Source organism: Bombus flavifrons, chromosome 1 (assembly GCF_040668555.2).
Source record: "Bombus flavifrons isolate JBK064 chromosome 1, iyBomFlav1_principal, whole genome shotgun sequence".
Lineage (NCBI taxonomy): Eukaryota > Metazoa > Arthropoda > Insecta > Hymenoptera > Apidae > Bombus > Bombus flavifrons.
In genome coordinates, this window is record NC_138442.1 from 9,422,826 (window position 1) to 9,439,392 (window position 16,567).

At 33.6% G+C, this 16,567-nt stretch overlaps 4 protein-coding genes across 8 annotated transcripts in view; 2 read left to right on the top strand and 2 right to left on the bottom strand.

The window, feature by feature from the left end:
• The window catches only part of Ets65A (DNA-binding protein D-ETS-3), a 65,644-nt gene extending 63,249 nt beyond the window's left edge, over positions 1–2,395 (top strand). For all 5 annotated transcript variants that reach the window (XM_069109873.1, XM_069109863.1, XM_069109844.1 and 2 more), the window contains one exon: positions 1,060–2,395. In XM_069109873.1, coding sequence (XP_068965974.1) covers positions 1,060–1,396 — 337 coding nt within the window. In that variant the 3' untranslated portion in view covers positions 1,397–2,395. The remainder of the gene's footprint in view (positions 1–1,059) is intronic.
• A 6,612-nt stretch (positions 2,396–9,007) lies between these two features.
• LOC138178246 (pyrimidodiazepine synthase) lies at positions 9,008–10,659 on the top strand. The gene is made up of 5 exons (XM_069109906.1): positions 9,008–9,367; positions 9,440–9,545; positions 9,805–10,048; positions 10,131–10,352; positions 10,456–10,659. The coding sequence occupies exons 1-5, from the start codon at positions 9,343–9,345 to the stop codon at positions 10,582–10,584; spliced, it is 726 nt and encodes a 241-aa protein (XP_068966007.1). The 5' UTR covers positions 9,008–9,342; the 3' UTR covers positions 10,585–10,659.
• LOC138178261 (coiled-coil domain-containing protein 167) lies at positions 10,036–11,754 on the bottom strand. The gene is made up of 2 exons (XM_069109930.1): positions 11,570–11,754; positions 10,036–11,458 (listed from the first exon to the last, which is right to left on the bottom strand). The coding sequence occupies exons 1-2, from the start codon at positions 11,597–11,599 to the stop codon at positions 11,192–11,194; spliced, it is 297 nt and encodes a 98-aa protein (XP_068966031.1). The 5' UTR covers positions 11,600–11,754; the 3' UTR covers positions 10,036–11,191.
• Positions 11,755–12,133: 379 nt separating this feature from the next.
• Cpsf5 (cleavage and polyadenylation specificity factor subunit 5) lies at positions 12,134–16,534 on the bottom strand. The gene is made up of 6 exons (XM_069109917.1): positions 16,298–16,534; positions 14,006–14,206; positions 13,816–13,879; positions 12,786–12,951; positions 12,584–12,698; positions 12,134–12,504 (listed from the first exon to the last, which is right to left on the bottom strand). Exons 1-6 carry the CDS (start codon positions 16,414–16,416, stop codon positions 12,483–12,485), a joined length of 687 nt encoding a protein of 228 aa, XP_068966018.1. The 5' UTR covers positions 16,417–16,534; the 3' UTR covers positions 12,134–12,482.
• Positions 16,535–16,567: the final 33 nt, after the last annotated feature.

Genomic DNA, 16,567 nt, shown 5'->3' on the forward strand with positions numbered 1-16,567 from the left:
CGCGCGAAAGATCCGGAGAGAAAGTAAATTCGTTGAACGAAAGAGGACGGTAGCGCACAACTATGACGGGGTTGGCGCAGAGAAGCCAGGGGAGAGAAATTTCAATCACCGACAGTCAGACCGACGGCAGACGCGGTTATTATTTTTCGATCAGATCGACTGATTATATTACCCGAGACTGCTCCGCACTCTCCTCTTCCTCTCTCTTCTTCTGTTTCTATTCACCACCACCATGGCTATCCCTTCACATAGCGACAAGTTTCAAGCTTTGCCGCGCGACAGTAACTCGACAAAAAAAAAAGATAGGAAGAGTCGTTTCCGTCGCCGCGGAAGCGGAGTCGTTATCGGCTTTGGCAAATAGAATTTATTAAATAAGAACTCGCTGGTTGCATGGAGATTTTTACGGCTTTCAACGAGTTCGTAAATCGCCGGTTTATGGCGGAACGTGGTCTCGCTCGATCATATCTCGACCAGTGTGAAATAAGAGGATAGAAGGATGAAACTTGGTACATATCGTAGCTTCAGTGCTGTGGCTCCTGCCTCTGTTATCTTATGTCCTTATCTTTGTTTTCGTTGACGATTTAATAGGATGAAATGTGGCACAACTTCCTGAACTGTTGGTTGAACCTGAAAAATAATAAATGAACAGTAATCCCACAATAACAATTAAGATAGTATTCATAAAAAGATGATCTTCTTTCTTCTACCTTGTATGCCTCTCCATTATGTTACAGAATTATTATACATAACGCATTTTCCCTTATTAAATAGCAGAAAAGAACCTCGATCTTCTACAAATTTCTTCAAACTAACTGTCAACTGGCATTATCGAACCACAGAAGAAATCTATGTTAAATTTCCAGATAGGTATTGGAACACTCATACTATTCTACATACTTTGATACTCTTTATCACATAAAACACAAAATACAAATTAAAATCTAAACATTCGTAGATCCCCAATACATATACTTCAATCGAGATAATTTTCGTTAATCATTCTAGAAATATAATCTTCTCGCATCCATGTTGCATCGAGGCATCCGTATCTACTTCCAGGTACTACTACGACAAGAACATCATGACGAAGGTCCACGGGAAGAGGTACGCGTACAAGTTTGACTTCCAGGGCCTGGCGGCAGCGACGCAGCCTGCGGCTGCGGACCCAGCCGCGTACAAATACCAAAGCGAGTTGTTTATGTCCGGTTATGGGCACGCGAAGTTGAACCTTATGCCACCACCGGCCGCCTCCGTGTCGGTCTCCGTTCCAGGCGGCCTTTTCCAATCGGCCTCCAGCTACTGGTCCACGAGTCCGGGTGCCAACCTGTATGCGGGACACCACACGGCCTCTGGCCATGTGCCGCCTCATCTGGGCACCTATCCGCACTACGCATGACCCACCGCCGAACACTGGGGCGCCCTGGGTACGCCACGTTAACAAGTTTCTACTCGAGGGAATTTAACCGACCGCCGCCATCGCGGTCTACGTGTGCCGTCGGTCCATGGATTCCGCAAATAGACCACACCTTTTGCGATTGCACTATCCTGCTGTAGTGGTTGGTGATGTCGTTTTATCTGTCCTCTTGCAATTTTTGTTTGTTTGATAAATATTTATATTCTTCTTCGATTCCATTGAATTCTTAATTTTCTCATTGCCTTTGCTTGACCAGAAAGTGGATGATGAAGTGAATAGAGAAATCTTAAAGTATTAATGTAACCTGTGAAATTTTAGACAAATATTAATTTTATGATTTTGTATAACATGTAGACATGCGCAACGTGTATTAGGGAATTGGAAAGGTACGTATATGAATAATTATGTTTCGGTATCTGAGCAGATATCGCATGTACAGACATTAGAGAATATTATATGCTTATTAATATGTGCATAAGAATATGTGTATATTTACATATTCAGATAGTTTAATTCGTGTATGTTTTAATACGTGAACGTTCTAGCATCTAACTTTTTGAAGAAATCACTGTCTCAACGGTTATGTACTATATCACGGTGTATCTAAGAAATACAGCGACCAAGTAATAACATACACAACGAGATTATATTTTTAGAAATCTCTAGGTTACAGATAACATTGACAATTTTTTCTCTGAAGATCCAGTTCTCTTGGAGGACAGATCTCCTTTGAACAATATTAAACGAATCAATCATCTGTTTCGGCATATATAATATCCTAATATAATATTCTAATATATATTTAATCTTAACGCATGTTAATTAAAAAAATTACGCGAATTAAACTACAAATACGTTAATTCATATAGCGCACATATATTTAAATAAACATGAAACGCAGACCTCTATCGGAAATTAGCTATTTCATGATAACAATAGAATTTTTGCATTGAAAATTGGCAATTTTCATAGTAAAATCATGAGAAGAAAATCATGATACAAAGTGAGAGTCGTTCCAAACTCGTAGATTCCTGGAACACGTGTCGAGAAGCATGTAAAACACTGTTTATTATAATATTGTCCCTTGCGTGACCACTGGACAATGCAAATATTCAGTGAAATTCCCGCAAGACTGAATGGTTTTGTTCGTGGATTTGATAGAAGAGAATCCATTTCTACTTGAGCATGATCGCTGTTTCCTGAAAAATAGAACAACGTTGAAATCTTTATCTTTCGTTGTAATCTTTCCTAAGTTTATTGCTACTGAAAGATAAAATTATAATTTTACGCAAAACAATGTTCGAAAGCTATGATTTTACTATCAAATAAAATACCTGCTCACGGTTTAAATAATCTACTGCAATTGATATTTAAGTCATGAAACTTTCCGTTTCATCCGACATCAAGGTGCACGTGGACAGATTAAACGATCAAACTAATCAGCAATATCATAGTCGCTGTCACGACCAGCCGATCTGGTTCCTTAGCAGCAAACAGCGACCAATTTAAATTACTGACGCGAAACTGACGATCACGCGAGACCACTCTACCCCCAAAAGCTTTCGTTTACGACCGACGGTGCACTCAAATTATTGTAAGAACGTTGTACATACAATATAATGGATTACGTAAGTACAGGGTACGTTCACAAGACGATTCTCGTCAGTCGTTTTATCTCGACGATATCCAGTACCATCATTGGCAGTAAAGCAGTTTGTATAATACTATGGAAATATAATTTATATCTGAATTACTCAAGTTTCATTCCTAAACACAAAGAATTTTCGTTTTCTATTATCTATCTAATTTTGCTAAAAGTTATTACGAATAAAACATAGTTCAATTCCATTGTAGATTTTACGAGAATTAGAAAAACTTTAGACCACTCAAAGTATCCATTGTTTGGTACATAATTTTTTGAATCATTATTCATAACTTACTGTTGTCATAATTTGATATTATTTAATAAAATTTCCAATTTATTAGAATTATCATTATTTAGAATATATAACTGTGAATTAATATCTGTGGGAAGATTCTACGTTCTATATTCTAAATAATAGTAATCGTTAGTAATTTTTATCATTTGAAATCTTAGTACGTAGTTAATTTTTTAATACTAAGATCCAAGTAGGAGCTTTCCAATGTAATTCAAATGAATTGTAATTTTTTCATTCCAAACATTGAATTCTAGAATCTTTGATTCGTTTTCAACAATCATGCATGATAACGCCGCGATGAACCGCGTGTCGAGAATTATCCTGTCCGAAAGGACGTCGCCTTGTACGCGAATAACTAACCGGCGTACTTCCGCAGAGAAACGTCGGTGTTTCCGACTGGATGGAATCGAACATGCACATTTTAACGAGGAATATCTCCGTACAGATGCACGATCGAGCAATTTCGAGAACGGTTCGTCGAATCAACGATGATGACAATGAACCACATGAGAGCATCATGATGGTCGACGATAATCGAACATCCAAATAAGCTTGATCGTTCTTAGTGAGAAATGCTTACATGTTCGATTCGGGTGAAGAGCAATGCGTGTATTATAAACTCTTTTAACTTATTTGTTACATAACGAAAATGTAGATAGAGGAACCGCATGTCGTCGTTCAGAAGAAAAATTCATCGCGAGTTACGTTGCTCGCGTTGTTGGCGCGGGTTCAAAGGACACGCTGCGTTCATTCAGCGACCAAACACTATACATGTATATGTGTAATAGAACTCCATTTATCTGAACTTCATTTAGTCGAACGAGATTATAATTAAAATCTTCTTTGCTATTTAAACGTGAATTCTAATTACTTAAGTGAGAAAAAATAAGTTAGTAGAGAATCAGTAAACTTCTATCGCTTAATGCAATAAGAGAGAAAAATGTAAGATCTTAGGAGCCTACGGTTAAATAGTCAACGAGAGTCTAAAATTTTATTTAATCGATGTAGATTTTTAAATCAATTTCATCGATATAAACATGAAGCTTGCTGGACAAAAGATATTCAATATCTTCCTTCTATTTCAATGGAAGACTCGTATCTTTTGGATCACAGATCAATATTTTTAAATATTTCTTCACTGTCGTAGATCGAACGACATTTTCTACTCGTAGTGATAAGTTAGTAAGTAGAGTAAACTCCTAATCGCTCTCAGGTTCAGATAAATAAAGTTCTATCGTTACAATCTTTCCTTCTCACGATCTTTGTGCGATCACGATTTCACAACGAAGTACGACGCGTGTTTCAGTGCCGTGGAAAAGACTAAACCGCGAGCGACCAACGAAATTTCTACGAGGATCGTGTGCAACCGTGAAGTCTCATTTCTAATCCAGCCGGTATAGTAGATATGTATAGAAATATGTTTCTCTTGATCCTAGGATGACTCCTCTGAGATTATTTATTTATAATGGTGATAATGGTAATCACAAATATTTATCAAAATGAATATTTTCAAAAAATAACATTCTAAACAGACATACGTTCACACGTAAAAGTGTACACGTTCCCTGTAAAAGTGAGAAGTTTAAACGTTCTTCCAAGATTTACAGAATCAATGGTTACGAACCAATTACATAACGGTTTACTCACATATATTGAAAATTCATTTTCTCAAGAACAAGGAATTATTGAAAACCAATATTCCTAGCTTTTTCGGAGTTCATTTTTCTCGAAAATCTCTGCATTACTAACGTCAATGATAACATACAATCGATGTCGATCTCAGAAGTGATTCCAGAATCAGCATAACGTGTTGTTCTTTGCCACGAGCCAAACGCTATTAGAGAAACCATTAAACGAGCGACAAATTCCGGGAGAACATAGCACATCCATCAATCCAACGGAAGCTCGAGTCGCAATTATCGAGATTGATAAAGTACAACGTTGAGTCATATCAGAACCGAACGTACGAAATCCCGAGCCGTGCTCACCACGTCGACTCTCACAGATCAATCGAGAGATGCGGTCGCTCTATCTATGTACAAAACATAGGGGTAAGTCTCCAATGTACGCAAATCGTGGATCCTTAGCCGGCAAAACTAATAAAACTGAATAAAACGAATAAGATGAATAAATTAAAGAAAACAGGTAAAACAAGGAAAGAAAAAAAGACAAAAATAAGTAAAAAAAGATGGTTCCACGAAAGAGAAGATCTGGCGGGCGGTGACTTACCCCTTACTGTGGAAAGGTGTACCTCTGTCGAAGAAGCGAGTAACTTCTTAAGTCGTATACTGTATCATACCATTCGTAAGACGTAAGCACCCATAGAATTACTCTAACGATTTAGTCGTAACCAAAACCTGTCGAGCGTTCCTCGGTTTCGACCAAGGGGATCGTTCTCTCCGGGACGAGAAAACGACGCTCGCCCCGTCCTCTTCATTTTTTCCAAAGAAACTAAAATAAGAAAGATATATATATATAAAGTAACGAAATGAAATAAAACGATGGGAAAGAGAAAAAAGAACAAAAAAATTAAAAAGAAAGTGACTCCGTGGGACGTCGACGGGCCTCTAATGTAGATAGGGTGTTTTCATGTGTAGCGTAGGCGTGTAGAGAACATAGTCTTAGCGCGAGAATGTACATCAGAATGTATTTCGATTGCAATGTGTCCTCCTGTGTGACTCTATTGTACGTGTACGTATATGTATGTGTGTGCATACTATGCATGTATGCGTGGGAGAGAGAAAGAGAGAGAAAGAGAGAGAGAGAGAGAGAGAGAGAAAGAGAGGGTGAGACTGGAAAAAGGAAAAGAAAATCGCGTACGATACCACGGATGAGTGGAGTAAGTGGTAGAAAGAGGAGTAGGCGTGATTCGCACAAACTGGAACACTGGGATGATAATAATAACAATGACGATGGCGACGATGACAATGATGGATGAGAGAGGGCGAAGGGTGTTTGACACTAGCATAGACCGCGTTAGGCTAGGTAGATAAGCGACCCCTTCGAAAGGAGAAAAAATGAGTTTCGTCAAAAAAGACGAAAAAATATCGTGTAATACGGACCACGATGTAGCAAGGTTGTGAAAATTTGTCAAGAATTCAAATAATTCTTAATGTCAATTCGAGGGAAGAGAATTAACAGATATATCACACATGGACCTGAAATCTTAACCCAAAGCTATATGAAAAAATTGTTAATACAGAACTGTTTAAAGTACATTAAAATGATAATTTATACTTCCACCATAATTTCTCTTTCTAGATTATCAAAATAGTAAAATAATAATTAGCTGGAATACCGTTAAGCCTGGTTCATATTACTCAAATTACCTGAATCCAAATCACTCGAATTAAGATAAATTGACTAATATGAACGAGGTTATTAGTCCTGAGTCATTTTCATTTTATTTTGCGTAAATCTAAAATATGCAATTATACAATCCTAAATGGGTCCGTAGTCCTAATAAAAAGAAGTCTCATGTTGGAAGATAAAGTAGAAGTAAACAGTAACCTCGATATCAATTATCTCGTAGATTATTAACTATCTCCACCCAAAATTGAATATTACTAATAAATAGCTTCAGCTTTCCAATTATCCAAAGGTCCATAAACAAAGTCAAAGTGGCACCTCGTATCTTCTCCTTATAAGATATCAATCATTGCAGCTACTTGATGGTCTTGATTTACAACCTCGCCATATCGTGGCCCGTAGGTAGCGAGAAACAGTGGTAGCAGAAAGATGGAATCGTGGAACGGGACATAGATGAAAGAAGAGCCGAAGCAGTGTAAGCAGAAGAAGAGCAGCAGGGGGGTGGGAAGGGGCGCTGTTGTTGTTCTTGTTGTCGTGCGCTTGTATTAAAGTCGCCATGTTCTAATTAAACGTGCCGACGGGGTTGTATCAGTCGTCGGCAAAATCAATGTGACTTTCTCTCGTATCTGTGTATGCACACATACACATGTGCACACATATATACATAGCAACATGGAGAAGTTTGCGTAACGAGTATGTTGCTTGTAAGTTAGGTTGACTACGACGTTGTTGAGAGGAAGAGAGACATAAAGGTTCGTATCGCTGCTCCCTTTCTTCCTTGAAGCGTAAACGAAACCTGGAAAAAAAGAAAAAGGACAATAAAGGAAAGAAGCAGACACAAAGGATAGCACTGTGAAACGAGAACCGGATTGAGAGTCGTAGGAGGAGGGTTAGATAGAAAATAAAAAAAATTGGAAAGAAAAAAAAAGAAGAGGAAGAAAAAGGGGGAAAAAGAAACGTTAGCAACACACGGTAGGTCAGTCTTGGTTGTCGGCGGTTGGCGAATTGGTCGGGTTGCCATGGAGAACGCTGGGTATTCCCTGGATTCAGGCCCGCCCCAACGGGAAACCCCCATTCGGGAAATTCGTGGCGTCGCCGAAGCTGCCGCGGTGCCGGAGGTTTAGCTCGGCTCGGCTAATCGATTCTGCTACCAATCAGCGCCCGCGCCGTTCCTCCTCGTCCTCGTCCTCGTCCTCATCCTCCTCGCGCCGCTACCTACAACATCTCTCGACTTCTCACTCGACCCTTTGTGTAGAGGTCTCTCTACACACCCGCGAAACTCCTCCCTTCTCTACCACGAGATTCCATCATAATTCTCTCTCTTTCTCTCTCTCTCTCTCTCTCTCTCTCTCTCTCTCTCTCTCTCTCTCTCTCTCTCTCTCTCTCTTTCGGTGTGCTCCACCTACGTGTGTACCCTTCACCATACTCGTGGTACCACTTTTACCTAAGCAGCCCAACCGTCTGATCCCTATGTACGGTTATTATAGTGAGTGAGGAGCTGGGTCTTGGATAGAAGGGCTGACTGAAGGCTGGCCAATCGGCGTTTTAACCTTTTCCATTTCTTGGCCTTTCTCTTCTCTCCTCCAAGGTGAAACGTTTCTCAAAGTGTTTATACATATGCACTTGGTAAGGTTGCACATAGAAAACTATGGGAGATTGAAAAATGGTTGGTTGATTTGTGGAAGGAAAGAATGGTTTAAAATTTACGTGCATTTAAAAGGAGGTTAAGTGAGTTGAACTAAGTTAGTAGAAAATTGTTGTTTAGATTGCCTAATTTTTTTATTAGAGATAGGGAAAACTTTTATCAAATACAGATTTAAATTTGAAAGAAGAACCGTTGACCGGTGTTTAGAAAGTCGTTGTAAATGTTCAAATTCAAATTTAAAGAACATTATTAATAGTGGTAATACATGAAATATCTTACATTATCTTAACAATCAAATGAGGATATTAAAATGATTAACAATATAATGGCGTCCGTGGAACAAAATCAATGCAAATAAGTTAACATTTCCGCGTAAATTTGAGCAAAATATTATTTCCTCGTTTAACTTACATTTATACAAAAACGATTACACTTATTTCAACTTTATAACTATTTATACAATGTAAAGTTAACTTACATCCTTTTTAAAATTCCAAATATATAAATGTAGAAAGCATGATCCTTAAAAGCCATTCCATTTTTAAAATATGTACCTAGGAAACACAGATATCCAATTTCTCAGAACCAACATCGAAATATCAAACATCCCTACTAACACGAACTTCTGAAATTTGTTTTCACCAAAAACTAGGACCTTAAATCTTAAAGGTTGTCGAACTTCGATCCAATACATAGTTCTATTTGAAAAACTCACGAGTAATAATTCTTTATCGTTTGAAAAAAAATGGAAAAATATTATTATTATCGATGACTCATTAATTATAATAATTAAAATGACTTTGAGAACGTGTTTTATTATATGTAAGGTATATAAAGACATCAAATTGTTGAGAGATCTCGTTCCGGATTAACGACAGGTAACCTGCGCCTGGAGAACCTTGAACTATCACCGATGTTTATCAGACCGCCTGCCTGGGTTGTAAGAAAATGTGCAACATTATTCACAGCGAAAAAGAAATTACATAATTAATCGTAGAGATTCTTAAAACTTTCTAACCGACGATATAATCAAAATGAGTTTGAAACACTTGTCTACCGGTAAGATTATATTAGTGAAACTTGATATTAATATAATTGCAAAATAATTCCTTTTATACTATCGTTCTGTAGGGTCAGTTGCCCCGCCCATTGTATCTGGAAAAATACGTTTGTATAGCATGCGATTTTGTCCGTATGCCCAAAGAATTCATTTAGTACTTGACGCGAAACATATACCGTAAGTAAACTAATTTTTCAAATTATAATTTAACTTTGAAAATTTTGTTTACATTTTTCACATATTGCAAACAGATTTTTAATTCATATTTTCTGTTTATTATAATTTTTAAATGCTTTATTTTTGTTTATGAATGCAGTAACTATTGTTTATTTATTTTTTTAATAATCTCAAAACCTCTCTTCCTCTCATACAAATACATATACATAGATATGCACTAAATTGTTTCTTTTATTGTAATATTATTCCCTAATTACAGACATGATGTTGTTTATATTAATTTGACAAATAAACCTGAATGGTTACTAGAAAAAAGTCCTTTGGGCAAAGTTCCTTGTATAGAATTGGAAGGAGGAGAAACATTATATGAAAGCCTTGTGATTGCTGAATATTTGGATGATGCATATCCACAAAACAAACTTTATCCTAGTAATCCCCTTGCTAGAGCTAAGGATAAGTTGTTAATTGGTAGATTTAACTCTGTTATAAATACTTTGTATAAGGTATTTATTTCTCATATATACAATGTACTTATGCAAAATACAAATATTATGTACAACTAGAATACAAATATTTTTATTTTAGTTATATGTCAGTACATCTATAGACAGAGACATATTTGATGAAGTCTTATCAGAATTGGGTCTTTTTGAAAGAGAACTTGTATCAAAAGGAACACCATTCTTTCATGGTAGTTCTCCTGGTATGTTAGATTTTATGATATGGCCATGGTGGGAGAGATCTGATGTAGTTAGAGTTTTACGTGGAGATCAGTTTACTATACCACGTGATAGGTTCAAGAGATTGGTAAGTTACAAACATATTTGTCAAATGTAATATAAAATTAGCTTATACAAATTAAGGTATACAAACAACAAATTTTTCTTTTTTGTTACCTATACAATACTAGTTGGAATGGAAATCTGCCATGAAGGAAAATCCTGTTGTTCGAGCTAGTTACTTAGATACCGAAGTACATGCTAAGTACATGCGAAGTCGTCGTGCTGGAACGCCACAGTACGATTTAGTTACTGCTTAAGTTAATAACTTCTAATTTGTATCTTCAAATATATATGTTTATAAATAATATAATATATTTAAAAATGAAACATTACTCGCAGAATGTTGCTAATAATTTAATGATTACCAGTTTATAAATGTTGTGAATTTGTTGTAAAACTAATATAAACATAATTTTCTATTTGGTTAACTATTTGTGTATTAATCATAACAAATCTATTTTATATTATAAAATATATCTACGTGATTTAAATAAAATATATTGGCATATCAATCTTTCTAGAAATTACCATATAATTAGATTATAAATGCTAATTAAATTTTGAATATATATTTATAAAAGAAAGTTACTATTGCTAAAACCTATCTTCCAAAGTAACTGTTTCTGTGTCAAGAGACAATTTTTACATTAGTAATATTGCTATTGTAATACAATATACATTATTTATAGAGAAATCTGCTATATTAGTAGAAAATTTGAGCAGCATTAAGAAATTTTTTTCTAACAGTACCCAATAAGTATAAAATTACAAAAAAAAATAATTATAATATAAAAACTGAATAAATGTCTAATATATTACACTAATGACATTTCTTAAAATATGCATGATTTAGGAATGCTTAATTTATATCGTTCCATAAAATAATACATATAAACCATAGAGCAGAAAACATACAAAAATCATGCTTGCTGCTACCATGAATGACTTTGTATTTTGTCTCCTTAGGCTTTTTAATTTCTCTTCATTTTTTACAAGTACCTCCTGAATTTCTTCCAGTTTTGACTCTAATTCCTCACGAGTTTCCATTGTGAGCAATTTCGTCTTGAGTCTTTTTTTCAACACATCCACTTTGTACATGGATTCATTTAATGTATCTTCTACCTTCTGTATCTAACATGTATAAAAATATGTTTAAACACCAGAAGCATAGGTTAAGATAAAATAATTTCAGAAACTAAAGTATAAAATATATAAAATCTTTGATTTTACTTTTACATATACCTTTGTCATAATCGTTTCATCCTGCTTCATTTTGTCTTTAAATGTATGTATGTCCTTTTCTGTTATATAAAACACAAATTATCAACATCTCAAATGCGTATTCTGAATTTTAATGTTTCCATGTGTTAGATGCATGTATCCTCACTAACTTACTGAATACAAAATGGCGGTACAAACCAAGCTTACAGATATAAATAAGATAAATTACAAAAATAATTTTTATGGTTTTCTACTTGCAAGTATTTAATTTTCAAAGAATTTCAATAAGAAACTAAAGAGCAGTAAAGTTACATGCATCTTTTTTACATTTTATAAAAGTATAATTACGTCTTATATTGTTACGATTTTTAAAAAATGCATACACACTCTCTTATCTAAATATTTATGGTATAAAAGCAAGGAAAGTCATAATTAATATTAACACCTCCTGATATGAAGTATAAATTTAATCTTCATCAGATTATAAATTCATGAATTTTATTGTAATTTTACAAAATTATATTTATCATAAAATTATGCATGTAAATATGTGTATATATATATATGTATATATATATATATTAAATCTACTTTTTATGGGAGAATTTATAACAAAACTAAAACATTCCACAATCATATATAAATCATGAAATTTAACAATATATTTACACCTAATAAGTAAATGTAGATGTAATAATTACTATTATTATGTATGAAGTGAAAGTAACATAAATATAAGGATTAGAAATTAAAAGTGCTAATGAATTATATAAGTACTACTTAAAAAATGATTTAATTTTTAGTGCACATCATATTACACACATAACAGTTTTTTTTTTTGCATTTTCACTCGTCATCTCATACATACACTGTATTTATAGTACTTTCTCATAACTTAAATAAAATTACTCCACTTTCTCGGTTATTTCTTTTTTCACATATAGATGAAATTAAATCTGTAACATAAAATAAAATAATATAGTAGAGTGACTGTATATATTCAATTTACTCAAAAAGTTATTATATGATAATTACCTGCAAAGTGATTGTGGTAGAGAGGAAATAATAGGTCCATATCCTTGGGAGTTATCATATAGTTCAAACAGTGGTGCAGCTACTAACTTATAGTTTTTAGGTACTGCAAATAGAGCTAAAAAGTTCAAAAATAATTATGCCAATTATTGAGTCTTACTTTACTTCTCAATGTAACAATATATTTCTGTCCTTTATATGCTACCTTTTTCTTGCAGCTGAACAAGAAACAACCTCTTGTGTTCCTTTGGTTTGGTAATGTGTGGTGGTACATAAGGATACTGAGGTGGTTCAAAATTTGGTCTCCACCAATTTCCTATGGTATCTTCTATCACCCATTCTTGTTTAACTCCATCTTGACGTCCAAAGGTCTAAAAGTTATTTCGATATTATAACATCAATCATGTCAACTTTGCTACACTTCATAGACATTAAAATACAATCTTCTTCGTTCAGTCCACTAAGAACATGGTTACACAAATTTGTTTACATACTTAAAACGGCTGTATAGTCTTGTTAGTTCGGCTAACAATTAACTTGATCACAGAGATGCCTTAATATGTTCCTGTTAGCTTCTATATAATCAGTAATACAGGCCAAAAGTATTTATTCAAATACTTTCAGTTCCTTTTACTTACAGATACCTAATTAAATGAAACAGCTGTTGTACATACATTTATCATTTTAATTAAAAAATTGACAAATGCATAAATATAAGCTCAGCGAACCGCCTATTTGTTATGTGACGAAGAATCACGGTCCTACGTACTTTTATTTTCTAGCAAGAAGTTTTAGGACTAAACGTTATTTGATACAATTTTCTCCGTTTGTCTTTTCAATGAATTACAACAAAAAATCCATTAATGGTATATACAATACAATCTTCTTGTCATAATATTACAATCTTCACATCTTGCTTCTTTTATGTCTGAGTTAACATGTATGACGAGTGACACAAGAACAATGTTCTTAGCTAACCATGATATGTATAATGTAACAAGATATAATTTCATTACTATAAACATTGAAATGTCCGGGCATGCAGCGCACTAAAAATGTAAATGCTAATGTAATTAAAAATTCCCTATTCTGAGCTACAGGCCCGGTTACATAAGTTCTACAAATGTTTGGAAGATTAATACAATCGATTCTTGAACAGTGTTACAATCTAACATATCAAAGTGCCACTCCTAGCTACCTCGTAAGGTAGCATAAGGCGTCGTGCTAACTGTTACCTCTGTAAGGAGCCGTTTTAGGCCCTCTACCTCGTCTTCTCCTGCATTTAGCTCTCCTCCAGGTCTATAAAACAAAAATACAAAAGTTAAAAAATATTTGTATATACTTTAATAAACGTGATGCAATTAGATATCCTGATATCCAAATGAATTTTCCTCTATACCTAATGAAAATAATACATATACTTACAATTTGAAGAATGTTGTTCCCAACTGAAGCAGCAGGACATGTGGCAATCCATGTTCATGCACCAATAAAACCCCTTCAACACTGCGACGCATTCCAATTTTATCGAATTCATCTCGCATACGCTGAAACCTTGCTGGTACAGACGGATCTTTCTCGAAGAGTGGCTCTTTTGTTCCAAATGTATAGTTTGTCAAAGGATATCTATGATAAATGAGTTTTATTTTTGTGTTAGGTTCTTACTTCTTATGTAATCCTTCAGTAACTAAATCCAGTCTCTTCAACATCACTTTCACAAATAATAATAATATTACAATATATAACCATAAAGATTATACAGGTACTCACAATGCATTAGATAGTTTTGAGCATATAATTTTGTTCCCAAACTTTATATTAAGTTCCACATTTTTATACAAGACAAAAAATATCATTTTTTTCATGCAAGCAAGAGGAATAACATACAGATTTATAATATAAAAATAATTACTTTATATGTAACATTTTTCATATTTAAAAAAAAACAAATTTCATATTTAAAAATGTATATATACAATGAACAAAAAAATATATATAATAAAATTATGCACAAGTATATGTAGCAATTGATCAAATTTACACCCGTATGATTTACAAAGCATGTATACAAATACAGCATTGTTCAACAGATTATCAAGGTATTTCTGTTTGCATACTAAATTTTTATATGAAAACCACATATGCTGTGATTACTTACTGTTAATTATGAAATACAAAGTATCAACTATAATTGATGCATATAAAACACTATATTACTTATAACATTACATTTTACATTAGTTATAAGTAAGTTATATCAAATGTAGTCATATAATATGTATAGAAATACATAATACATATATTTATGCTACTCTTATATTTCTCAAATTTTTTCCTATCACATATGTATATGTTGTGATTTGTAAATTGTATGCTAATAGACTTCAACAGCTTCCTTTTTTTTTTAAAAGAAATATCTTGTAATACTTTGTGATATTATTAAATACTATATAATCATAAATTTGTCAAAATATCAAAATGTGAATAAGTAATTAAAGTACTTATACATATATAATTAATTCATTACATTATATGAACTGAGTTTATTACTCACTTATAAATATCAATTGATATTTGGTGATGTGTTTGAAAATTTATAATAAATGTGTTACATTTTCTAATATATTATTTCATTTTTGAAACATTATCAATATAACACATGAATGAAGGATATAAATCTCAGATGCACTGTGCAATATTCTACTAAAACTTATTCATTTTAGAAAAAATTATTTGGAACATTCATAATATCTATGCATATTATGCTATTTCTTAAATTAAACACTAAGTATAATTATGAACTATCTGAGACAAATACATTCATAATAATATAGATATACAAAAATGTGTTATACTGCAAAATTTATCTTACATAAAATATGAAAGACCAATTTACTAATAAAAAAATACAAATATCTGTAGTTTTAGCTATCACAGCTTATATAAATCTAAGATAATAGTAGTTTGATTTGCGAAATTATTTTATACATTTTTCCTTTTTATATACAACGAAATAATTTGTAGTGTACAAGTAGAAACAATGAACAGTGACGATACAACTGTTTTCAAGTATATACGCATTACAAATAAACAGTCACATTATTACGGTGACTGTAAAAATAACAGAACATGTTTCCGTACGCAAACATACATTCAATGTATAAAGGATACCAGCGTACATTGCATACGGTGGCTACAACTTTTATAAATTCATAAATATAAAAGAAATTAAATTTGTCTTTAGCTTCATCATAATTAGAAGCTTATACCTTGTGCAAATAAAGCACAAAAGGTATAACTTTATGTCATATTTAGAAATTTTAAGCAAATAATTACTGATTTAATTCATAATTACAAGGATATATATCTTATTCATGGTGCAAAAAAAAAAAAATGCTTTATCATATCGACAATTTCACACTACATTAAAATAGTTGGTTATGTTTTACGATAGCGAATAATAATGAATTATTGAATAGTCAATAAATCGATACAATGACGTGGATAAGGTTATTGCTTAAAATTTCCGTGAGTACTTAACGGAAAGATGAACAGCCGTCTCATGGTTGTACCATGTAAGATGCATTGAAAGGTGTTAGGAACATAATTTTAATTGCTAGCGTCTCTTAACCGGCCATAGTTGCTCTACAGGAGAGGCAGTCAAAACATTAACTCTAAAAGATAATGTAATTGAGTCACATACTGATTATCACTTACAAATTAACTGTCCTGTTGATAGTTACAGACTGGTTCTGTACCACTTTCCCTTCAAAGGAACTGTTACTAGCTCTTCTTGGCCAACCACTTCCTTTAACTTGAGTTGTTGCCATCGCCATTTTTCTTCGTACCGCGCTCCGCAATCCTAACACACCAACATCTAGCAACGTAATCGACTACTTCGGTGCTCCGTGTCGTGCCTTCTCTAATATCCCGAATCTCAAAGCTGTTTCGCGGGCCAACCAGTGTTGCCAAATGTATAAATTATCC